Below are 26,938 nucleotides of genomic sequence, written 5' to 3'. Positions count from 1 at the left end.
GAAAGAAAGAAAGAAAGAAAGAAAGAAAGAAAGAAAGAAAGAAAGAAAGAAAGAAAGAAGAAAGAAAAAGAAAGAAAGAAAGAAAAAGAAAGAAAGAAAGAAAGAAAGAAAACAGGAAAGGAGACCATCATGGCTAGGAATCAAATAAAGGGCATGAAATGGGCCAGAAGAAACTCCAGCTCTTCAAACCATGTGAGAAAAATAAAGGTGAGAAGACAGAAACAGAACAGTATTCTCATTTTTATATGGAAACGTTGTCTTTGGGGAGAAAACCACGTGAAACAAATATAGTGATCTTAGGCCTCACTAGAAATGACCAACTGTGGGCAAACTTATAATGCTTTCTAGTCTTGGTCTACTAAAGCAAGGATGTCGACAGCAACGTATAGAGAAAAGTTGCAATTTCCAGGCAGACACAAATGTCTCCATGGACCTGAGGGGCTCTCTCAATAATTTGAATCTTGAGTCCCAAGGTCTTAAAAAAAGGTGCCATCCAAATACTGCAAATTGGAAGTCTGTAAGCCTTCTGTAATGATCCAAATTAAAATTGATTTCTTTCCTAATATAGCTTCTATCTCTTAAGTGATTTATAAAGGATAAACTTGTGTTAAACAGCTTTATGTGTATTATCTCATTAACTTTTCACAATGACCTCAGGAAGTAGCTTATTATTTTCCTACTTTACAGAGAGGAAAGACAGAAAAAGCCTATCTCCTTGAGAATGCTGATCCACAGCAGCACCAAACTTGGAAATATCTGTTATTCTAGTTATCATTGCTGAGTAAGAAACTATCCCAGGTTTAGTGATAACACCACAACCATTTTCTAGGCGCATGGTTCTGAGGGTCAGGAATTTGGAGCGAACACAGTGGGAACAGTTTGCTTCTGTTCTCCCATGTCCCAGGCATTAACTGGGGAGACACAAATATCTTGAAGTAACTCAAGCAGCTAGAGAGTGGAGTCATCTGGAGGCTCCTTCACTCACAAATCAGGAATGTGGGCTGAGAAGACTCGAAAGCTGGGCTCTGCTGAAACTATTGACCAGAGCACCTGCACAAGGCCTCCGCACTCCACGTGGTTGGCCTTCCTCACCACATGGCAGCTGGGTTCAGAAAGGGAGTGTCCTGACAGCAGTCAGAAACTAAGCTTTTCAAGAGAGCCAGAGAGAAGCTACATGACCTTTTCTGACCTTGATCCAGAAGTCATGCAGCATCACTTCCACCAGACAGTATGGGGTTGAAGTGAGTCCCAAAGGCTAGGCAGTCTGAAGAGGAGGGTGGAAGAATGGCAAAGTCACACTGCAGAAACGCATCGGTCAAATGGGTGGTATTATTGTGGCCACACTGGCAAATGTAAATGGGTACCTCTACACTTAGACTTTTTATTAAGACGGTTAATATTCATCTATCTTTTTGAAGCCATTGTTAGTGGTTAGAGATTATGTTTTCTGCAGCAAAAGAAACCCAAGTGATAATGTTCCTTACCCCAACTTCAATAATGGTAATGTCATTATCTGCTTTGTATATTTAGCTAATCTTGTAGGAGAGATTGTGTGTGTGTGTATGCGTGTGTGTGTGGTGGGGTGGAAGGGGGTGATAGCCTTAGAATTGATATAATCTGAAAGAGATACAGATGCACAGAGATATACAATCTCTCGGCCTTTGGAGAATCTAGGCAAGAATTGGAGCAGCCAGAGTTCTGAGCTGTGAGCAGCTTCTTTCACTGTAAGCAGTCTCCACGGTATGTAAAAACAAAGTTTGGAAAAAAATTACCATTGAGTAGTGGTCTTCAAACTCTGTTCACATGTTCCTAGAATAATTTTGAAAAATTACATACCCTCTTTCCCATTTCCAGGTTATCTAAAAATTTGGTTATGAGTTCAAATAATTGCAAAGGATATAAGTTCCAGACCAGGATACACTATTCTTCTGCCTATGTACAGCTGGGAAAGCCTGGAAGCCCCATGGTTTATGGTGCCTGATTAATCATTACATGAGGAGTCTCCTTTGTTGGTGCCCCTCTGGGAAGTTTTCACACCCTGAGGCAATAGACCAAAGTAAGATTTATGTGCAAGGAATATGATTTCTTTTGTAAGAAGCTGTGGTAGGGAAACCATATATTTTCTAATCCTGAACATTTTTTTGACAATAAAAAGGGACACTATTAACTACTCTAAGAAATAAGCATAAACCAGGAAAACCAGGATATATGGCAACCCCTAGCTATTAGAACCCTAGGAAGCAAATCAGTTTACAAAAGAGAATTCATGGAAGCTGAAGATCTGGTCATTATTTCACTGAAAATTGCCCATTTTCAGTACTCCTTGAAAAATTTTCCATAGCCCCCAAAAGTTTGAATAGCTCTATTATTAAGCTAGCATCCAGCCATACCAGTTGCCAAAGTATTGAAACATCACCATAAGTGTTAGGAAACAGAGTAACAACAATTGGAATAGCCAATTAAAATAATCAATAACCTAAATCCCAGCATTTGTGTTTCATTTCAGAAACCACAAGCAGGCAAACTGTGATTCCAAGGCATCCTTGTGGAATGGATATTGGGCACAGAGCTTGGGAATCTGTTACAGGGGACTTGCTATTTATTTCCAAAGCTGGTGGGTAGTATTGAAGCATAAATATCCTTATATAACAGAAATGAGACTTGCCACTTCTTCAAATGTCTTCTTTAAGCTTCCAAAAGAAATGCCTGTCCTTCCCCGTGGGGGAGAAGTAGGGTCTGGGTTTTGGAAGCAGATAGTAAGGTGACTGGGTGCCATGGACACAGCTGTCATGGACATAGACAGCAAATGCCTTCATTGTGGGATAATGTCCCCTCTGATAGGTTTTTGAGAGCTTTGTTTTATTTGACAACTTAACTCCTAAAGGAAGGCAGCTGGCCCTGTGCTTTATAAACACGTTTCCAGAGAGGGAATCTCCCAGAAACCTATTCAAGGATGAACACCGAGAGTCCTCTAGCAAGACAGTGCTGTGTCTCTACCCTGTCTTGCACCAAGCTGCACACTCTTCCTCCTCTACCTGACTGCTCTCTTCTTGAAAGAGAGCCAGGGTCTAGAAGCTTCCACTACCTCCAGGCAGTATCAACCTCTGAGCACACTCCAATTATTTTTTTATGCTCTTTCTCTTCTTTTCTTCAGCTCTTTCTTCTTTGTCTCCGTTAGTAACTGGGCTCTCCCTGGTCACTGCCTCGTGGTTGGCACAAGTGGTCTCCTAATTAGCTTCAATGGGGCCACAAAAGCATAGTGTGCTTCCTCATCAGAGAAAAAGAAAACAATACGCAGGCTCCTGGCCTCAATAGTGAAGATCAGATCATTGCCATCTACTTTTCATCCTTTCCCACTTCCCCACCTCCCTCTCTGCATCTCCCTGGTATCACCCAAATGATAACATCATTTCAGGTGAGAAGAAAAAGTGCAAGTGAGGAGCAGACGCAGGGAGAATAGAGAGCAAGTACAAAGGGCAGCCCAATGAATCCCCTTCTTTTATGATTAATGTGATTGCTTAATGGTTATCAACTCATAGGAAGTTGTGGGCAATGTGATGTAATTCCCCACACCGAGTCAGGAAGCAAACGGAATTATCATTTAATAATAATGCTGATGAAAGTATTGAATGGAAGATCAAAACTAGCACACCAGTCAATATACTACTTGGAAATTATTAGAATGATTTTATGAATGAAATGTATTACAAATAATATGATTAGGTAAGAAATTTACATGATATATCATTAACTGCCTTAGACAATAAAAAGTGTATGGTCTATTCAATATTTGACTTATATTATCAGTTATATGACTGCACTACTTGAATATTTTGAACATTACATTTTACCATTTTATATCCAACGTTAAAGAAACCATCCTAGGTGCCTGGACATGGTTTCTTCATTTGCATGGTTTCTTCATTTACTAGTGCAGTGGATTAAACATTAGTAGAGTTTTAATAACCTTGTATTCACATTTTCTTTTAACATATGTATTGGAGTGATTATCAAGGGGATAGTTATCACCTCATTTTAGAAGGAGAAAAACAGTGGGTTTCAGAAAAATCAAACATGTTAGTGAACGTGAATAATTCTGAATTGCCATAGGGTACCCATTTCAGTCTTCTGTCACTCTAAGAACCCCTCTCACATTATCTCTCTCAGTGAGAAGGTTCATCCATTTCAGGAAGCTCTAAATAATTACCTAATGGCTCAGAAGGTAGCTGTTAGTCACTGGATATTATGATTGCGGTAGGCTGAATAATAAACAATCCACCCAGATGTCCACAACCTAATCCCAGGAACCTATGAGTGTTACTTTATAAGGAAAAAGGAACTTTGCAGATGTCATCAAGTTAAGGATCTTCAGATGTGGAAATTATCCTGGATTTTGTGGGTGGGTCCTTAAATGTAACCACAAGTGTCCTTGTAAGAGAAAGGCAGAGAAAGAGGTGACTATGGAGAAGACAGGGTGAAGCTAGAGCAGAAAAAGAGTTGAAGATGCTTTGCTGCTGGCCTTGAAGATGAAAAAAGGGCCCATGAGCCAAAGTATTCAAGGAAAGTAGCTCTAGAAACTATAAAAGGCAAGAAACAGACTCTCCACTGGATGCTCCTTCGACACCTTGATCTCAGTTCAGTGAAACCCATTTCAGATTTCCAACCTCAAGAACTGGAAAAGATCAAATGTGTATTGTTTTAAGCCCACAAGTTTGTGGTCATTTTTTATAGCAGCCACAGGAAACTAATACACTGATGTACAACAGACTCTGAGAAAATCCTTCCTTGATCAGGAAGAAGCAGAACTCTTCTGAAATTCTATTAGCTCCTAACTTCAAGTTAACCAACCAGACACTCGTGGGGTATCAGGATTCCTCTGTAGCAAGGGAATGGAAGAGAAGTGAGCTACGTGAGTCACATCTACTAACTACACAAACATCACATTGGCTGACGCCCTTTAACCCCAGGAAATCAGCTAGAGACCGGGAAATCTTCAATTAAACTAGTCACTCAGAGGAAAGGGCCGGCATTTCACCAGGCAAGCTGAGCATTTATAGCTTCATTAAAGGCTACTAAATTATATGACTCAAGAAAATCACTGGCAATTTATTCGGACAAGCAATGTTTCTGTGGTTTTTACCACAAAAACCTCAGTGGATCTTACACTGCATGACTACAGAATCTGCTCTCACTTTTTGGAAGCCAAAATATCTTTCTAGTTCTTTGGCTTGCAATATGGACCTAAGTAAAAATTATGAGGTAGTCAGCATTTCTGGATGTTGTCAATATAAGCTCTCAGTGACCCTGTACAGAACCTCTGGTTCATTTTCAGATGATACAACTCCTTTTTCAAGATGGTAGAAGAGATGGGGCGCCTGGGTGGCTCAGTCAGTTAAGCTGCTGCCTTCGGCTCTGTTCATGATCTCAGGGTCCTGGGATCGAGTCCCACATGGGGCTCCCTGCTCAGCGGGAGTCTGCTTCTCCCTCTCCCTCTGCCTGCCACTCCCCCTTCTTGTGCTCTCTGCTCTCTCTCGCTGACAAATTAATTAATTAATTAAATCTTAAAAAAACAAAAGATGGTAGAAGAGCTAAATGGTCCCTGTTCTTGGAGTCAAGATTTTAATGCCATCTGATCAGGCATGGGAAGAAAATCTGAAAGAAAAGTTTAAATACTGGAATAATGAAAGAATGTCAAGTAGGCCATAACATTGATCCTTAGAGGATCTTTCAAATCAGAAGTACAACATGCACAACAAATTTTTTTAAAGAATTTTCTACTTTCCACACTTGACTCACTTTACTCACAGTGGTGTGACAAAATAAAGTAACAGTTTCTGGATTTTATTTTATTTTTTTTAAGATTTTATATATTTATTTGAGAGAGAGAAAGAGAAAGAGAGCATGAGCTGGGTGAGAGGCTGAGGGAAAAGCAGACTCCCCGCTGAGCAGGGAGACCCATGCGGGGCTCGATCCCAGGACCCCAAGATCATGACCTGAGCCGAAGGCAGACACTCAACTGATTGAGCCACCCAGGCGCCCCTCAGTTTCTGGATTTTAAAGCACAGAAATTAGGTAGACATGCTGCAATGATCCCAGTGGTTTCTAAGATGAGGACACACCTATTCTTCATTCATTAGTCCCCCCAGAACTAAAATGGAGTATTTTATACATACAAGTACTTCTCTGAAGAGTAACATGTACATTTAAAGTAAATGATTGCAAAGAGTTCTATCAGGGGTATAATCACTGTCCTCAGCATGTAAATAAAGACACGGGACTCAATGGCAAGGAACAATACACTACAGTGGGTGAGAATACCGCTTGGAGGCTAAACAGCCAACATTTGACTCTCAGGTCCCACTACTAGCTGTGTAACTCTGGGCAAGATTCTCAATTTTCCTGAGCTTCACTTCACTAACCTTTGAAATGATGATAATCATAGTACCTACTACCTAGGGCTATTTTGAACATATACCCCTATATGATACCTATAAAGGTGCTCAGTGCAGAACTTAAAAAATATTCAGTACTCAATAAATATCAACTACCTTTACATGACCTTGAGACCAATAAAAATATGATTTGAAGTATTTCATTAAATTGTAATTTGTCATAATCTGGCTTGACAAATAATGACTGAAGGAAAAAGATAATGAGACATTTTAAATATGGAACTGGTTACTGAAGGAAATTTTATTGCCAAACACATGCAACTTGTTTTTTATTATGAAAACAAGTTGCATATATTTTGAACATCAAATGGATCAAAGGATGTACAAGAAAAAGTTAATCTTCCTCTTACTGCAGAACTTCGATTACATTCTACAGAAGTAACCACAGATCTATGCACGCACGTGCATGTGCATTTGTATGTGTGTGTGTGTGTGTAAAATACTCTCCTAATTTGACTCCCAGATTTCCTTCTTGTTCTTCTACCAGGACTTTTTCACCCAGCAGCCTGAGTGAATCCTAAACAATTAAATCATGTCATATAATTTTCCTTGCTTAAAATACTCCAATGGCCCACTCTATTTAAATAAAATAAAAACTCCTTACTCTGGATTGCAAAGTGCTACATACTTGGGTCCCTGGCTTTCTATCTCCCTCTGTTTGCTTCTAACTAAGCTCCAGAAACACTGGCTTTCCCTCTGTGTATATGATGAACATTTGGGCTCATTCCCGCCTCAGGACCTTCACACTCTCTCCTCTACCTGGAACGCTCTTCATCTTGAACTATACTTAGTTATGTCTCTTTTTTATTCAGATCTCAGATAAAACCTGTCCTCCCAATTCAGGACATGGCTGATTTTGTAACTCAAGTAGCCACTCGTTATTCTTTATCATTTCAACCTATTTTGAGTCTTTGTGTAACATCTAACACCACTCTATATTTTTGTTTGCTTATTTTTATTTATTCATATTTTAGTTAGGTAATTGCTAGCTTCTCTCTTTCCTAGAATGGAAGCTCCATGACAGCAAGACTTGGGCCTGTTCACTCCTGGGCCTCTTTGCCTAGAAGGATGCTGAAAAATAATACATGTTTAATAATGTTTCATACAATTTTGTTGAAACTTAATGAGGGCTATTTAGGTTCCTTTTCCAAGTAGTTTCAAAAATCTGGCTACATTGTCCTAGCGCAACCATCTTTGTACATGTCCAATCAAATGCCAAAAGTTTACTTATTGATTCAAAGGTATATGCAATTTAAATTTTGTTTGTTATTTCCAAATCACCTTCTAACAAAGTTATGCCAATTTACATTTCGAGTGGATTCCTTGAATCTTCTTTTAAGTGACTTTATGACATGATATTTGAGATACGTTCTCTCAATTTAGAAGCTCAGGACACTTTATAATTTTATAACTTTGAAATGCAAACAGGAGAGCCCAAGTGCAGATGTCCATAGCAGACCTTTGGAATGGCTAGAGAACCCGCATCTATAGTTACTGACAATTAGACAAGTTACTATGAGAAGCATGCATAACTCCCTTTCAAAAGTCTCTCATTACCCAGGAGTCTTATGTCTGAATTTTTAGCAGTAAACAGAGGTTTACTAATCAACATGCATCATAATCTTTTCCAAGTATACAAGTATAATTTATGATAACAAAAATCTTAGTTTATGAGGATTGGATGGAGACACAGAAAACCATAATGGCAGAAACAGGTACCTTATTCTAAAAGGTTCTCAAATTCCATGAGTTTATTTCTCCCCACCAAAGGTTTGTTTATCTTACCCTTTGAGTCATCTGTACCAACAAGTTCAGATTCTGTGTAGTAGTAACTGGAAAATACCCTACTGATGCGTGTATATCTGTATGTTCACATTTGTTTAAACTACATCAACAAGGCCATTGACAGATGTGGGGACATATAGATGCCATTGACTCCTCCCTGACTTTTTGAAAGACACCCTCTCCCAGTGCAAAATCAACCAACTAAAGCCATAAGCAACAGCCAGAAGGGAGCCAGAAAACAAAACCATAGACATACAGACATTCAGCCTCCACACGAACGCCATCCCAAAAATTCTGCCAACCTATTTTGCCCAGAAATATCTTTAAATGAAACATCAATTTTCAGCAAAGATCATCCAAACACCTGTCATTTAAGCACGTAAGATGTTCTCTATCGCTCATCTCTTTTACTCAACTGCAGCATATTCTCTCCTTAAAAGAGTTAGAGCATCGGAAAAAATTGCCCAGTTAATTGAGAGGTACCAACTCGTGGTTCAGAAGGTACCTGCATCAAGTATCCAATTTACTATATACAGAAAAATGGGGGTACTCACAGTAGGGTGTCCGGTACAGTAGGTGTAGCTGGCGTGGGACTGATAGTGCAAGCTTGCTCTTGGAAAGGAGTATGTAGTCCAGGCTGGTTGGCCGCTGTTCCACTGAGAGCTGAAGCCAGGGCTCATGGTCACTCGTGACTTACTAGTCTGATAGGCTCTCACTGTGGAGCTAGACTATCAAGAAGAAAGAAATGCAATGTAAAGACAGCTCTGCATAAAACCCAAGTCAGCTATATACAGCAGCAGGCACTCTCTCGTAGGACTGTGGCACAGGTCTCGGCTGGTTAAGGTAAATGGCTGATTCCTTCAGAGGACATGTTAAATATTGTTCTAACTGGGATAAAAGTATTTTCTCATTGTGAGAATTTTAACTGGATCACAAAGCACAAAGGCTCATTGAAATGGATCTTACTGAAAAGAGTTTTTTTTTTTTCCAGATTCCATGGATCTTACTGAAAACAGTTGTTTTTTTTTTTCCCCAGTTGCGACATGCAACTCCATCCTTCAGAAATGAGATAGGTTTTAGTGGTGACAGCAGTGGCGATACTGTCAATTACATAAATGTTCTTTCATCACAGCATTTACCTTAGAAATTCACCGTCAGTCTCATCCAAAGGCAGTAAACAAAAATGTTAGTTTATGAGGATTGGACTGAGGCACAGATTGGTCCCTGACTCTAAACGGTCTTCAAATTCCATGAATCTATTGCTCTCCTGTGGGAGGCATCAGCAGAAATCTGGATATATTCCAACATTTCACCATTCTACTACCTAAAGGCAGCAAAATGATGAAGGATTTGAAGTCGTCACTTACCCCCAACCCTCCAGACCAATGTAATTAAAAATAGAGAAATAGGAAAATATCTATTAACTTGCCAAATGTTAAATATACATGGTTGTTCATAATTGTATATAGGGTGGAATGAACTGAAAACAAAACTCACTTGTATCTTCTGTCTTTCTTTGTCCTCAGATGGCCATGGCATATAAGGCATATAATAGTTTCTTTTCAGAGAACACTTTCTATCATCAAATTGCAATAGCTACTTACCCAAGTAGTACAGTAACTTCCACAATAAATTCTATTTATAAATCCATGGGCACATGCCAACTCAATCACTGGGAAAATGTGCTAATCTCATTGCCATTATATTCAGGAAACCTAGTGGGGAAAAACTTCTATCTGAGATTGTGTTTCCCATTAGGCCGGATTTTGATACCATTAGATACTCAGAGAAATGACTTTTCTGAAGACAAGTTTGGGCATCTTGGAGTAACTAAAAGAAAGCAAGGGCCTCAGCAATTGGAAGGTACTAAGCAGGGCTATTTCTCTCACAATATCCTCAAGATATTTGGAAAGGGAAAAGAAAATTTAAACCAGCGATTCACTGGGAAAAAATTTAAAATATTTACACCCAAAACTAGAGAAAATAGCCTTGTTGAGGTAGACAAGTTTTTTTGACCATCTGTCTCTACTCTCATCCCCACCCTAACTAACCATGTGTACGTTAATAGCTCAATGAGATGTGCAGGTACAGCAAGGCAAAGGTACATACTGCTGCACACCTCCTTAGGACAAACCTGTGTTGGAGAAGCAATAGTGGACTTTTATAAAATTAGGATTTTTGCGGGGTGCCCAGGTGGCTCAGTCGGTTAAGCATCTGCCTGCGGCTCAGGTCATGATCCCGGGGTCCTGGGATAGAGCCCCATGTTGGGCTCCCTGCTCAGTGGGGGAGTCGGCTTCTCCCTTTTCCTCTGCCCCTCCCCTGCTCATGCTTTCTCTCTCTCTCAAATAAATAAATAAAACTAAAAAAAAAAATTAGGATATTTGCGTATGGTCCTAAGTATGGAAGCTCCGTATTTATATTAAAAAACATGTTATATGTGATATATGCTATCACTTCAAAGACTAAACTAGTCCACCCACAAAACTACCATTGGCCCTGAAAGTATCTTGGTTTTCTGCTCTGCATCTATAGTCACTAACATTAATCACTCTCACTAGTTCAGTAGATTCTATGGGTAGCTCCTTCAAGACTAAGGTTAGTTCCTTTATCTGTTTTCACATTTAGATCAGCTCCAGGACCTTAAAATTCTTGGAAACTGTGTATTCACAAGTAAGTTTGTAAATACTCTTGTCTCTTGGTTTAATTTACGTTTCCACACAGCATCAGTCTCTCCTCAATGATTTTATTCATGGTGGTCTTCCTCCTGCAAATTCTTTTCCGTCCCTCCTTTACAAAACTCACATTCAAGTTACACTTCATACTTGGTCCCATTCCCCGTGCCTCTAGCTCACTGCCCTTGCCTTCCTACTCTCACACAGCCCTCCCAGTGTGGCTCAAACACCTTAGCAATATGATTGCATTGTTTTGTATTGTAAGGGCTATATGTAAATTTCAGCTCCCCAACCTGGCTGAGAGACGAATGAGGTCAAGATCCAGTATTGCATTTTTTGCAGCTCAAGGAGTCTTTATCTTCGTTGCCCTTGGAAGGCTCTGAAAGTGTTTATCTCCTTATCACTGCAATCATCTTTCCCTCTGACTCCTTGACCCTTCGGACTGTACCTTCCTGTCTCACCTGCTTCCTTATCTTTCTATTTGCTCTCCTCAAATGAGGTCTTTTGCCAGGGCTTAATTTTCAGTTCTGTGCTATTCATTCTCTTCACTTTCCTCCTTTGTGATCTTATTCATGGTCAAAGCTTTAAGTATTACTTCTAAGAAGATGACTCTCCGATGTAATTTAACAGTATGTATTCTCTCCTAAATTCCAGTCCCAAATCTTAAAATATCTGCTGGATATGGATGTATAACTATCAATCACCACAAATGGAAGCAAAGTTTAAGTTACTGTGTATAAAATTAAATGAGTGTAATGTTTTACTGTAAAATTTCACCTCCCCATAATTTCTTTATTTCTGTTAATATTATGGTATTATTTTGAAACCAACTGCTTTGACCCTTTAGAATCCTTGTGACTCATTTATTTGTCCTCCAACCTGTTATCTGGTGCCACCAAATTCTATTGACTCTCTTCAGTAGGTCTTGAACTGATGTTGTCCTTTCCATTCCCATTACGACTACCCAGTTCTAGGATTTTATCAGTTTATATCCAAGTCACTAAAACTACATCAACAACCTTCTATCTTAAGCCTTAATTCACCCTCCACAATGAGATTAGTTTTCCTAGAAACCTGCTTTTATGGTGTTACTCCCTGATGAAAATATCCAGTGGTTCTCCATTCCCTCTGAGACAAAATCCAAGATTCCTAGTCTCATTGAACATTCTAATTTTACCTTAACCAATAATGCAAGGCTTATTTTTTTATTCCTGTCTATATCATCTCAAGCTCCAGAGAGATTGTTACTCTGAACAAGATTTGTGTCTGTCACACCTTTCTACTTCCTAGGATGTCTTCCCCTGTTCTCAGTTCAGTTGACCCTACCAGACTCTATCTTTTCTGGAAAACCTATTTCAACCCTCAGCCACCAACCCAAAGGGACTTTTGCTTCTACTAGGCACTGACATTACAGATTTTCTGCCAATTTCATCTGGCTCTTTCATTTGTGTGGTACCCAGAAAATCAATATCATGACTTGATCAGTAGAACTCATCAAAACCCCTAATTAGTCTGCCATACAACAGTTCATATTCATAGGTGTCTCAATTGTGTTTCTTCAGAAGGAGATCACAATGTAAGAACTTGAGTATAAGTAGTTCATTTTGGTAGTGATTCTAGAGAAAATCAGTAGGAGATTAGGAAATGTGACAAAGAAAGGATGAGACAATCCATCTGCATCACTGAATAAGTTATTACTGTGGAGAACCACCTCCACTGGGAGACTCTGGGAGATGGTGTTTCCGAGTCACCTTATCGGAAGTGCAAGGAAGCTGAGATATTTAACCTCTGATTCCCATTCATCATTGGCTGAGGGCTGCTCCTGGGAGCATTATTCTCTGACACAGGCATAACTGACCTACCCCACACATAGTCCAAAAGAAAGTTCTCATGTAGAGAGTCCCATGAGATTGTTCAAATGCTCTGAGAAAGTAAGTGCCAAGAAAGTATGGGCAGAGCATTGACAGCATCAATGTTAGGTGGATGATTCCCTAAACTTTTTTTTTTTAAGATTTTATTTATTTATTTGAGAGAGAGTGAGAGACTGAGAACACAAACAGGTGGAGGGGCAGAAGCAGAGGGAGAGGGACAAGCAGCCTCCCCGCTGAGCAGGGAGACTGATGTGGGGCTCGATCCCAGGACCCCAGGATGATGACCTGAGCTTAACTGAGCCACCCAGGCACCCCTTCCTGAAATTCTTTATATCTGTCATAGAACCCCAGACACTTGAATTTTCCTTTGGCATGATTGAGAGCAAGGGGCTCAAAAATATTTGTCAAATTGGCTTGATTACACTACTATTAAGGACCTGAAAGGACAATGCACAAAAGAAAATATTGGAATGGCCAGTAAGCACAGTGAAGAGGTGCTCAAAATCAGTAGTCATCAGGAAAATATAAAATAAAGCTACAATAAGATACCAGTTTATATCCAGGCAAGTGGCTAAAACTAAAACCATTGACAACTTAAATGTTGGTGAGGTTATTGAGGACCTGGAACCCTCATACATTGTCAGGGTAAAACAGTATGGTCTCTGTTTGGTTGTTTCTTATAAAATTAAGCCTATTTCTACTTATGACCCTGCAATTCTATCCCTGTTCACCCAGAAGAAAATAGATTTACACAAAAATATTGTATAAGAATGTGCATAGCTGCCTTATTCATAATAGTCCCAACCTAGAACTTATTCAAATGTCTATCAAGAAGTTGGGGTGCCTGGGTGGCTCAGTCGGTTAAGCTTCTGCCTTCAGCGCAGGTCATGATCTCAGGGTCCTGGGATCGAGTCTGCTTCTCCCTCTCACTCTCCCTCTGTGCTCTCCCTCTCTCTCAAATGAATAAATAAAATCTTTCAAAAAAATGTCTATCAAGAGGAGAATGGTTAAAAAAAAAAGTGCATTCATATAATGGGATACTATTCAGCAATAAAATAGAACTTCTGACATATGCAACTACATGGATGAGTCTCAAGATACTGCCAAATAAAAAAAGACCAGGAATAGAAGACTAGATATGGGTGATTTCGTTTACATTAAGTTCAGGTGAGGAAAACATAGAACAATAGAAATCAGAAAGTGGTTGCTGGGGGTGCGCATGAAGGAGAATTGATTAGAAAGGGGAATGAGGTCATTTTCTGGGGTAATGGAAATGCAAGCCGTCTTATTTTGGGTGGTCATTACATGAATGCATACATTTGCCAGAACTCATCAGAGTGAACACTCGAGATCTGTGCATTTTATGTCTTACTTGTATTTCAATCAAAGTGAAATATGCTGTGGCTACAAAAGGCTGATTCTGAACTTTCCATGGATGTAGAGGATAGAAATGTCTCATAAAGTCCAATGATCTAAAAGTCCTAATTTTCTAGACCCCCATAATTGGCTAGTCTGAGTTCTGCTATCTTTTCCCTTCTTGGTCTATCCTCTGAGAGCAATGCCAGGGAGCATCCAACGGCCAAAAGGCAGGCAGCCAGAGAGAAGAGCAAAGAGTCTGGATAAAGAGCCTCTGAATAACCAAGAGCTGGCAGCATCATCTGGTGTCTGCCAACAGATCAGGGGTCAGGGCTGTTGAAGCAAGAAAAAATGGAGCACAGCACAAAAGAAGGGCCCTCTTACATGCTTCCAGAAATTACAAAGCTCCAGGGAACACTTGCTGTTCGCTCTACTCAGTCAGGACTAGCAAACAAAAGAAAGATAAAGGGAGGGGCAGAAGGAAGCTGCCCAAGAAAAAAATGCAATAGGGAGGAAGGGAATAACACTAAGACTTCCAGACACAATTGAATGCGTTCTACAAGGGGATACTAAGATGTAGCATTGACATGCAACTTACTACTTCTTAGACACTGTTCTAAATGTTTTATATGTACACTGTGATAACTCATGTATTGCTCATAACAACACTGTAAGGTAGTTACTATTATTATCTGCATTTATAGGCAAGGAACCTGATGCAGAAAAAAAAATGAGATAACTTAAAAATGTAAGGATGTAGAACTACTAAGCAGTTGAGTGGATTCAAATCCAGACAGGGTACTCTGTAATACATCCTACTCTTACACTGTCTTAGTTTGGATTCTCTCTAAAACAGATTCTAAGGCAAAGACTGGTTTGGTGTTTTTTGTTTTGTTTTGTTTTGTTTTGGGGAGGGGGTTAATTACAAAAATCAGGAGAAAAGGAACAGTGAGACTGGCTCAGAAAATGAGGATAAACTATCGGTGTATGCTATTGGGATCTATGCTATAAAGCAACAATCAGTGAAGTCTCCTGAGACATCTGAGAAGCATTCAAAATGCCACCCAGAATTGTCCATGGAAAGTCAATGATCCAAAAGAGCACACAATGGTTGTGAGATGCAGGCATGAGCACCATTCACTCTTATGGAATAATATCACCTTTCCCTGATGGTAATATCATTATCACATGGTAATGCTCTCAAGTTAACTCAAGTGCAATGATCAGTGATGACACAATAATGAACTCGAACTGCCCACATCCATCTCCTTTAAAAGTTTCTTAGTCTCCACAAGTAAATGTCCTCCTCAGCAGGAAGAAATTACAAGGTAACTCTAGAAACACAGTCAATAAATTTAAACTGAAATTTCTTTAAGTATATTCCAGTGGTAGCCTAAAAATTCTGCTGTAGTTGTCTTAAGGAGAATTTACATTCTTTATAATAAATACTTTTGAAATATATAGAATGTACTTGTATGTACTAATAGAGCAGAGCCCTGTAATAATTGTAGTAGACGTGTTTCACTAGTTCAGCAGCCCAGCCAGTCTTCCTACAGCTCCTGCAGAACACAGCATATGCCTATATAAACATGGTTATTCCAGGTGAACCCCCCCCACCCTCCTGCCCAACCTGGGTCTGGTTGAACCAGGTAGTCACCAGATCCACCCTGGGCCAGTCAGATGACTTCGCCTGGAAATATGGAATTGTCATTCGATGACTCATAAATTTCCACTGGGCCCTTGAACGAGGAAGTGATGTAAAGGTAGAAATGGGGTTTGGTTGTATGCATGTAGAAACAAACAAAGCCTTTTCCAGGGCTAGTGAGGGGCGGGAAGAGGAGAAAAACAACCTATGGATAACAACAGAGACAAGAGAGGTAAGAGATACTCTTGCTTCAAGGAAATAAAAGGAACATTTCAGTTCTGGATGACTTTTACAGTTTTTGGCTCTGGTCTCTTGCAACATTTGGCTGTACTCCTGATCCCGAGTTCCATAACATATTACTGTATCCAGATATTAAATCCTTCTTTCCTGCTTAGGAGATCTTGAGTAGAAATTGCAATTAAATGACCACTGGCTGTGCAAAGTGAAAGGAACAGATGTGCAGAAAGAAGCAGGGTGGAGACCACGTGACCCAGAAGGAGAGAGAAACGAAGGGCTTTCTGGTTCCCACAAGGCCTGTAACATGTTTCATGGGAATCCTGTGAACTATTCCGGTGATTCCCCCATTTGCCTTCACTGGAGTGGGTTTCCCTTCCTAACAGCCAAATGGTTGCTTTTGGGACATTGGTATTCTCTCTCTTCGTCCATGTACCTTCATTTTCACCTGTAAAATGTACTATTTATCGTTCTTCTCTTTTGGCTTTTTAAATCAGCATTTCCAGCTGACATTAGGGATTTGGTGACCCTTCTCTGAAGATTTTAAAGTTGTTTCCATTCTAAAGCAAGCATGATATAAGTGAAGATAAAAGTCGTGAACCAAACATTACACCTAAAAAGACATTCTGGGTCAACCAGTGAGCAGAAAACATGACAAAGTATTCATGAGAGATGGCAATCAGCAGATGGCTAAAAATTCAGAACTATAACGTCTATCTAGCTTCGGCTCCTAAAACACAGTCTTATAAACGGGATCCACACCTATATTTTTTGTGTCATTCGTTTTTCCCAATTGTTCATTTTATTTTTAGTATCACATTACCGATATTGTAATAAGGGAGAATTAGTAAATACTTATATACGCATACACATATATGTGCATACATACACACATACACACGTATATAGCCACACACATGCATAAATTTCTTAAGGACCCACAATGAACTTTTTTAGTAAGCAAATGTCAACATGAAGTTCATGGAGAGGCTAAATGACTTCCTGTGTGTGTTTATTTCCCTGTACTGCCCCTGAGGAAGTCTAAAAAGAACAGCTTCTACCCAAGGGCTCTGAGAGTTTCAATAGGTTTTTCAGAGTTCCCTCCCCACCCCGTGCCCCAAGCAAAGGATTCCTGCTGTGAGGTTTCTAAAGATTTCACTTATAACCAGCCTAAAACAGAGCCTGAATGGACAGTAAAACCCACACCAAGCCTCTCTCTGCACCCTGTGTGGGACAAGTGGTTACTTTGTTCATTTACAAAGGCTGGGAGAGCGAGGGAGAAAGAGACAAACTGCCCCTATGGTATAAGAAACTTCTTTCAAATAAATCCTTTTAAATGGATCTAAATCATGACACTCAAAAGGAAGGAGGCTGCACAAGGAAATGGGGAGCGACTTCTAAGTTCTTCTCACACCCCATCGCCCCAGAGGAACAGAAAAAAAGTTTTCTCTTCTCTGACGTATTATCTTTTGTAACATTCCTCAAAGATGAGTCTCTTGCTTGGTCTCCACAGATTTGCTTCTCTGAGGAAAATGAGGCCTTTTTGTTATCGTTATTGTCGCTTCCCTGACATGGGGACTGTCTTGATTTTTTCCAACATTGCTTCTTTCATGACTTGTAAATATAAAGGAGCTGAGTGATTTGCTTTGCTTATCAGAGGCCCTTTTAATAAAATGATCATAAAACATGGTGGTGCTTTCTGGCACTTCATGCTATTGTTATTGTCTAACTTCAAAACTTCAAAGGGTGGAATGTGATAGAACATTCTGTATGCTCTGATGCAGACACATCTGAGGGCTCTTGGCAGCCACCCTGGTGGGATCCCAGCCGCAACTGAAGACTATCCCTAGACCAGCAGGTCATACCAGGTGACTCCTCCACTCACACATATCTGATCGGACCAGGTAGTCACCAGCCCATCCTGACTAATCAGAGGCTCTCTAGACACTGGGAACTGCCACATAGTACTAGTAAACCCCCGTTAGGCTAGATGAAGAGAAAGCTCTGACCGCAAGGGGCACAAATTAAAAGAATGACGGAGAGTACTTTAGAGACTGGAAAGAGGGTTTCTGGCACGAATGTAAATGGAGAGGAAATTTCACATTCTCTCAGCTGCTCTCACGAGCTTATCTGGGAAAGGAATCAGGGAAGTCAAAGTCAGGTGCTATTTTCTCCTAGCTTTTTCACTTTTCACTTTCACTTTTCCCATACCCTTAGGATACTGGTATGACTGTAGTTCTTGCTAAGAGATTGCTAGTATAATGATTACACTTTTTTTTCTTTCTTCCCCATATCACCTCAACTTTTATGTCCACCCCCGCCACACACCCCCACCCCCCACCTGATGGAATGGTCAAAGGACCTGGGATTGCCGGTCTAAGTGCTGGAGACAGGGTTGGTTCCTAAGCGAGCAATTGTCACTACGTTTTTAAACACTTGTCAGAATTTCTCAGAGCCTGACAAAGCAGGATGTGCCTTTGTCCCCACCCAGCTTACCTGGGGCTAACAGTGAATGTAGGTGAATTGGCTGGTGGTGACAAATAGCCCTCTACTTCTGCACCGGTGCTACCTTACCCTCTCTGAGCAGGAGTGGATAGCTGCTAGACGAGCTGCCGGACTGGCATCACTGCCCGCAACCTAGACCTAGCACAGTGGCCAAACTTAATGTGCCTCCCTAAGGTAGAAGAGTTTTGGTAAAAATGCACAGTAGAAGAAATAGCAGCTACAGTAAAAGAATGAATAAATGGTTATGCAAAGAGGGAAATCCACTATTACATTAACACCTTGAAAGAGGCTGAGAGCAAGGGATGGTTATTGTCTCAGCTCAATTATAACAGATGCCTGAATGGGTGAAGACAGGTGTTTGCTGAGACCGCTTCTGTTTTTTGGAACCTGACAAGATCAGATGGAAGCCTGCAACCTTCAGTGGCCTTGCCCAGGGAGACATTCTTCATATAATGTGATGATGAACTGGACTAATTATGAATGGCTAAATGGGATTCTAACACCATGCCAGTATCTTTTAAGTTGTATGTCATTTTGCTCTGAGGGGGTCTGTGGCCAGAGATTGGGGCTGGGATATGAAATAATGGAAAATCTATACATTGGTTTCTGTCCCTGGTTCCTGGCCCAGAGCTCATAAAGTCCTTGTAATTTCATAAGTGATAAGAGTGCTAAGAGCATCTTTTGTTCTAATATTTGGTCTTTGACCCTGGTTGCTGGGACACAACTCCTAAATTCCTTGGGATTTCCTTGGCGATGGCTGGATCTTTTGTTCTAAGGAGGCAGCTCTTGGCGGGCCTCTGGATGGGAGCTGGTCACCAGAAAGACCGAGCCATGATTCGAAGTTTGGACCTTTCAGCCCTAACCCCATTCTCCAGAGAGGGGAATGGGTGGAAATGGAGTTAATGAGTGTCATGCCAGTGTGGTGAAGCCTCCATAAAATCCTGAAAGTGAGGAGTTCGAGTGATGGAGCTTCAGGCTGGTGACCACATGGGGCTGTTGGCCAGCCAGAGCATGGCAGCTCGGCAACCCCTCCTATATACGCTGCCCTATACGTCTGCCATCTGCGTGTTCATCTCTAATCCTTTATCATATCATCTTATATTTAAAAAATTGGTAATGTAGTAAGTAAACCGTTTTCCTGAGCTGCTCTAGCAAATTAATCAAACCTGAGGAGAGGGGCATGGGAACATCTGATCAGAAGCACAGGTGATAGCCCTAGACTTGCAACTGGCATCTGAAGGGTGTGCGTATGGTGCGGGTGCTGGCGGCAGTCTGGCGGGATCTGATGTTAGGTCCAGGAAGACAGTGTCAGAACTGAGTTAAATTGTGGGACACCCAGCTTGTGGCACAGATTTGCTTGGTTTGGGGAAAAGCCTCCACACATTTGGTGACCGGAAGTAGCAGAAGTAATGTGTCTTGTGTGAGTAGTAAAGTAAACTCCCAGGACAAGTATGTTTTTCCCACTCACCCTTCCTGTGCCTCAGTTTCTTTGTCTACGATGCTGGACTGATAATAGAACCTACCTCATAAGATTGGCATTGGGATTAAATAAATTAATAAAACACTCAATGGAGTGTCTCGTATTCATTAGATGTTACTACTGATTATTATTGAATTAAAATGCTACTACTTTTTATTTTTAAAACAATACAAATACATAACTTTAGGTACTAGAATTTATGAAAGCCTTCTTCCCTTCCCTCTCCTTCCTTTTTCCTTCCCCTTTCCCTTCTTTCCTCCCTCCCTCCTTTCCTTGTAGGCTTCCTCTCTTTCCTCCTAAATGAAAAAAAAAAATCAACTTAGTGAAGGCTAATTTCTTTATATCTGAATAATTGATTCTAATACGTATTTTTCTTTTCCACACTAAAAGTCACTTTACAGCTAATTCCTGGCTCAGTGCACATTCAATGAGCCCAACCACACTATTGCTTCTGCCTGAGTGTGTTGGAAGTTAAAGTCACATAGAACATCCCTGGGGGACAGTCTCACAAGCCTCAGAGTGACTGAGACTGGAATGGGCTGATTCCCCAAAATGAAATTAGCCTATAAAAATGACAATAAGATAAATGGAAAACGATTCTTACAAGTCTTTTAATGGCTTAACGTCAAAAGGTAAGCTAGTTCATCTGTTTTAAGAGGAATTTCAGTGCTAGACCATGAGTGATGCTAGGGCAGGAGTTAATAATCTTCTTATCTCTACCATGTCTAGCACCCTGCAGATGTTCCACATGAATCATCCATCCATTCACTCCTTAAACACTTATTTAATGAAGGCCTACAATGGGCCAAGTATTGTGTAAAGGCTGGGACTACAACTATGAGAAATTAATAGAGATGAATAATTAGCAAGGGAGACAAACATTTGCATAAACACATAAATAGCGAAATAATTGTTTTAATGGGGAAGTATGTAGTAAAACGGGAATATACAGCAGGGGGCCCTACCGTAATGTGGCAGCAGAGGAGGAAGTTTACACTGCTGGGTATAAACTGTAAGGAGTGGTATTTAGAATAGTATCTGAAAGAGGAGCACCTGGGGGGCTCAGTTCATTGAGCGTCTGGCTCTTGGTTTGGGCTCAGGTCATGATCTCAAGGTCCTGGGCTGGAGCCCGGTGTGGGGGTGTGGGGCTCTGTGTTCAGCAGGGAGTCTGCTTGAGATTTCTCTCCCTCTGCCCCTCCCCCCACTGAGGCATGCCCACACTTGCTCTCTCTCGCTCTCTCTCTCTCTTTCTCTCAAATAAATAGATCTTTAAGACAGTATCTGAAAGACATAGGAGTGTTCCAGATGAAGAGAAGATGAAGGTACTGAAAGAATGGTCCCAACTGTGTGAAGGTTCAGGGGCAAGAGAGAGCAGGGTTAATGTGAAAAGTTCAGTGGGTCCAGAGTTAAAAGAGCAGTGTGCCCTGAGGCTGTTCTGGGGAAAGGCTCCAGAACTGGAAAAAGAAAAAAAAAAAAAAAAAAAAAAAAAAAGCCTGGAGAGAGAGGGAGGGCACAAGTCCAGAAGGATTTTAGGAGTTTAAGGTTTTGGGTTTTTTTTAAGATTTTATTTATTTATTTGTCAGAGAGAGAGCGCGCACGAGCCGGGGGAAAGGCAGACTCTGCTGAGCAAGGACCCCCAGTATGGGACTGGATCCCAGGACCCTGGGATCATGACCTGAGCCGAAGGCGGACGCTTAACCAACTGAGCCATCCAGGCATCCCGGGAGTTTAAGTTTTTACCCAAGGGCAAAGGATAACTAAGGTGGGTGAATGACTGGATTTCCATTTTAAAAGCAAACTCTTGTTTGGAAATCTCTGGAAAATGGATGGGGGCAGGGTAAGACCAAAGGGTGGGGTTTGATTAGGAAGGGCATTCAGCAGGTGCGGAATAGAGGTGATAGTAATGTGAATCAAAGTATAGATTTGAGATATATTTAGTAGAGGCTGTCATTAGGACTTTTGGAAATGAGGAATGGGCAGAAAGGTGTAAAGAATCACAGGTGATTCCCAGGTGATGCATGACACAGTCATCAGTTAATTTAGGGAGCAAACAAAGGTGATCATCTTCGGGAAGTAGGGTGGTGTCCCAGCTAATTCTCAAAGATAATAAACTCGATTTTGAACCTATTGATGTTGAGATGTCTGTGTGTCTACAATATAGAAAACCATGGGTCTAGAGTTCGCCAGAAAGCTCTGGGCTAGAGAATTGGAAGTCTATCAGTAACTACAACCATGAAAATGAAGTGAATTGAGAAGGCAGAAACCTTAAGGCTAATACCAAAGTTATAATAAGCTTCAGGTGATGAGCTAATCAATTAGGCCCAGTATCTAAAAAATTAATTCCCATTGGCCAAAGATGTAAGGAGTGGCTTATTAGTGGAAAGTTCTGTAAGATTACTGTTTCCATGCTGCAAAGTATGGCAAAGTACCAGGAGCAGTTTGCCCTTGGCATCAAGCTCATTCTAATATTAGTACCACTTACTGAGTCTTCATTCTAAAGCAAACAATGTACTCCATAAAAATCATCACAGATTGAAAAAAGCAAAACAAAACAAAACAAAACTGGACTAAGTGTCAGAGAATTAAGGCTAGAGTCACAAATGAATCTTAATTTTTTGTATGTATGTATGTATGTATGTGTTTATTTATTTTGAGAGAGAAGGCACAGACACACACGTGTTCATGCACACGTGGGCACAAGGAGGGGAAGAGGAGAGGGACAGAGGGAGAGGCAGAAAGAGAATCTCAAACAGGCTCCACACCCAGCTTAGAGCCCAAAGCAGGGCTCAGTCTCACAACCTTGAGATAAGGACCTGAGCCAAAATCAAAGAGTGAGACGCTTAACTGGCTGAGACACCCAGGTGCCCCTGTTTTTGTTATCTTAAATTGTAGTCATTACTCAAGAACTATCCTACCCATCACATAACTTTGGTTACAATACCCCTTGAATGCATCCTCTCCAAGAATACTGCCAGAACTTCTGTCTCCTTAATATTGTTACAGTTGATATAGGATGTTATCATGTATTTGTTACAGCTATTTCCTCAGCTAATTAAATAACAAGTATTTATTGTCAACATGTGCAAGGCACTGTGCCAGGTCCTGTAGAAGGCACAAAGAAGTGACAGATTGTCACCCTGAGTAAACTTTCCATGCATTGGAATATATCAATAGATACTCAGTAAATGTTTATTGAAAGAACTGGCCCTACTCACCTGTTGCTATCAAAATTATTTTCAAATGTTCTACTAAAATTAGCTAGTCTGTTAAGTCTTACCCCATTTGTAGTCCTTTAACTAATTTTTCCTTCATCTTTGTTATCACAATATTTTGGAACTTATATCATGTTTGTGTGTGTGACAGGTATACCTAAATTTAAAAGTGTTAAGGGGTGCCTGGGTGGTTCAGTCCACTAAGTGTCCAACTCTTGATTTCGGCTCAGGTTTAGGATCTCAGGCATGAGATTGAGCCCCGCATTGGGCTCCAAGCTGGGTGTGGAGCCTGCTTGAGATTTTCTCTCTGCCGCTCCCTCTGCCCTCCCCCTGCTCACTCTCTATCTCAAATAAATAAATCTTTAAAAGTGCTAGAATATATGTTTATGCATACATTTATAGCTTGTACTATCTCTCACACACACACGCACACACACATACATGTGCACACACACATTTCACAGTCTTTTAGATCAGGGGTTGGCAAACTTTTTCTGTAAAGGGCCAGATAGTAAATATTTTAGTCTTTGTGGGCCATAAAATTTTGGTAGCAATTATTAAAACCTTTGCATTGTAGGGTGAAAGCAGCTATAGATAGTCTGTAAAAGAATGGGTATGACTGAGTGACAATAAAATTTCATTTGTAAAAATAAGCAGGAAGCTAGATTTGTCTTGATATAGTTTACTGTTGTTGTTTTAATGTTTGTACTTTCCCCAACAACTAGCATAATGCTATGAAAATAAGCATTGAAAGGAAAGGCTTTGAATCAATTTCTATATGTCTTTATATGCTGAAAGAAAACAACCAATTTTGAAATTCCAAGGGAGGAAAACCTCACCAAGATGGTGAATGTGTAAAACAGTGGTATTGATGAGATTGATAAGGAAGAAGAAAGGAAGAAAAACGTGTTTGAAAAATTAATGTATCTATCAGTATTTTGTTCCAAATACCTACAGAATATTCCAGTTGGAAATATCCTACAGAAACAAAGATGAATAGGTCTAAGTATAAAGTCAGAGAATTGTAGGCTAGAGAAGCATATTTTTGACCATGCACCAAGACAAAAGCAAAATAGCTAAGATTATTTTAAAAGATGGGTTTCTGAGGACCCAAGTAAAAAAATAAATAAATAATAAATAAAAAGAATCAGAAGGCTAAGAACAAAGGCCTGGGGTCATCTATAGGGAAAAGTCTATTTTCAAGTATGGGAATGCTATGGATTAAATTATTTTCCCCCCGGGGCGCCTGGGTGGCTCAGATGGTTAAGCGTCTGCCTTCGGCTCAGGTCATGATCCCAGAGTCCTGGGATCAAGTCCCGCATCGGGCTCCCTGCTCAGCAGGGAGCCTGCCTCTCCCTCTGCTTCTCTCTCTCTCTCTCTCATGAATAAATAAATAAATAAATAAATAAATAAATAAATAAATAAATAAAAGAAATTATTTTCCCCCAAATTCAAAATTTTGAAGCCCTAATCCCCAGTGTGATCATATTTGGAGATGAGGTCTTTGGCAGGTAATTTAGATAGATGAGGTCATGAGGTGGGCCTTCATGATGGTATTAGCCTCCTTATAAGAACAGACACCAGGGAGCTTACTTCTTCCCCTCTCTCTCTCTCCACCATGTAAGGACACAGCCAGACAACCATCTGAAAGCCAGAAAGAGAGGCCTCCCCAGGGAACTGAATTGGCTTGCACCTTGATCTTGGACTTCCCAGCCCCCAAGACTGTGGGAAATAAATTTCCTGTTGTTTTGACTCACCCAGTCTATGATATTTTGTTGTGGTAGCCTGAGCGGACTAATGCAGGAACAAAGGAGAAAGTTGGTTAGTTAATACTAACTAGCAAATTCCCCTTTAAGGGAATATCACCAATGGAGTATAATTACCATTTTACAAAGGTTTGGCAACTATATCTCACCCTACAGTCCTAAACAAAAATAAGACCAGTGCTGCCACTAATCCAGTTCACTCTAGAAATAACATTGGCAGATATGGGAAATGTGTTTTAAAGGGTTTAAGTGTATACATGTAAATTCATATCCTGTGTACATACATAATATACTGTATATGTGCCATAGACATTTATATTTTTGTGATAATAAAATAGGTATAATTCACCTAGAGCTGTGCAAAATGGCAGTTTTCTTCATCTCTTCTCTTCCTTTAGATATAATCTAGTGAGAGTGTGCTCAGTAGTCTATGTAGCTTCCATAGAATGAGGGAGAAGTAAATAGGCTCTGAGAAGAGAATCAGGGAAGGAGTCAAGTAAACTTGCAGAGAAGCGCAGTTTACTTGATGAATGTGTTTGTGTGTGTGTTACATACATACACCACGTACATACACACAGAATGAATGACAAAGAGAGATTCAGAACAGCCTTATCATTGTCCAGCTCTTTGTGCATATTATTTAATTCATCACCACCACAACAATGTGTGAAGTCATCACTAAGAACTCTGGGGCTGGAGCAAGTAAATGGTGAAACGAAGTTTCAAAAATAAATATCTCCAACCCCAAAACACATGTTCTTCATCATCTTTGCTACATTGCCCTCTACTCAATGGATAAATCTCAGAAGCAGAAGTAATCAGAAGGGTCCGCCCCTAAACAAAATACTTGAAATAAATGAGAGAGATAAAAGAGAATTTATGGGAAAGGTCCCTAGAGAGCCATGTTTCCCTTTGAGGATTTACCATGTGGGGGAACTAGCTGCTGTCTGTGATGTAACAGGGAAGACACTGAGAAGCCTGTTGAGGAGCTATTGTTTTCTAAGAATTCTTTTGGTCTCTCACTGATACATTCTTTTTCCCAATCTCCATAATTTCTACTGACATAATGAGGAAGGTATCTGGCCTGAAGGTCATTCACTCTGCAAGCACACTAATGGCCAGTGGAAGGCAAGTCCATGAAAGGCTGCTTCTAGAGTATCTGTCTCGAGGTTGCAGATATTAACACTATTAACAGGAGGGAAGATGGGAGCTTAAATGAGGAGCTTCAGCAGTAGGAGACTGCTTCAGAAATAAATTAGCTATTGTTTGGATGTTGGAATAAAACCAACAGAGGAGTTTCAGGGATGTCTCAGTCACTGCGCATGGAGCAGATGGCGTCTCTGTCGGCAGGGAGGGGAGTTAGCAGAAAAGAAGCTCTAAGAGAAAGAGGAATTGTCAGATCTTTGAGCAGCACTGAGACATCCAGGTAGTCTGAGAAATGCCTGGATATTCAGCACATTACTTTTAAAGTTGCTACGGGGAGTAGGAAAGATGGATGAGGATTATCTGTATCTCCATAGTCAGAAACTGCCAACATCGCAAAATGGCTTGCACATTACCCCTCAGTAACCCTTTCAGGCAGAAGCCTTGATTTGCTGAGCCGATTTTGAAGATTTTTCTTTTTTTCTTTGTCTTTGGGATGCCGAACTAGATACAAGAGATTGGGTTTGGCAGTCGTAAAAGGAAACATATGTGGCCCCATTAAAGAAGCTAATCTCACATTTCCTGTCACATCGGAAGTCCCAACTTTGTAGGAATAAATCCATAAACTAATATATATATATTCAGTAAATCATGGTTAAGATTAGGCAAGGCATGCATGTTTGTTTGTATAAGTTGCAACTGAAACAGTCTTTACATTAAGCGGCATATTTTTAGTCTAACTGAAAATATCACTATGTGTGTATTACAGTGTGTGTGTGTGTGTGTGTGTGTGTGTGTGTGTGTCCAGACATTTTTA

General features: G+C 40.4%; 1 protein-coding gene across 6 annotated transcripts in view; it reads right to left on the bottom strand.

Moving 5' to 3' along the window:
• The window catches only part of RBMS3 (RNA binding motif single stranded interacting protein 3), a 1,359,336-nt gene that overhangs the window by 820,051 nt on the left and 512,347 nt on the right, over positions 1-26,938 (bottom strand). For all 6 annotated transcript variants that reach the window (XM_073901133.1, XM_073901139.1, XM_073901145.1 and 3 more), the window contains exon 4: positions 8,792-8,965. In XM_073901133.1, coding sequence (XP_073757234.1) covers positions 8,792-8,965 — 174 coding nt within the window. The remainder of the gene's footprint in view (positions 1-8,791; positions 8,966-26,938) is intronic.

Source organism: Callorhinus ursinus, unplaced genomic scaffold, assembly GCF_003265705.2.
Source record: "Callorhinus ursinus isolate GAN/ISIS: 27379988/994484 unplaced genomic scaffold, GSC_fseal_2.0 scaffold1, whole genome shotgun sequence".
Taxonomy (NCBI): domain Eukaryota; kingdom Metazoa; phylum Chordata; class Mammalia; order Carnivora; family Otariidae; genus Callorhinus; species Callorhinus ursinus.
This window is presented reverse-complemented; position numbering and strand designations above follow the sequence as displayed.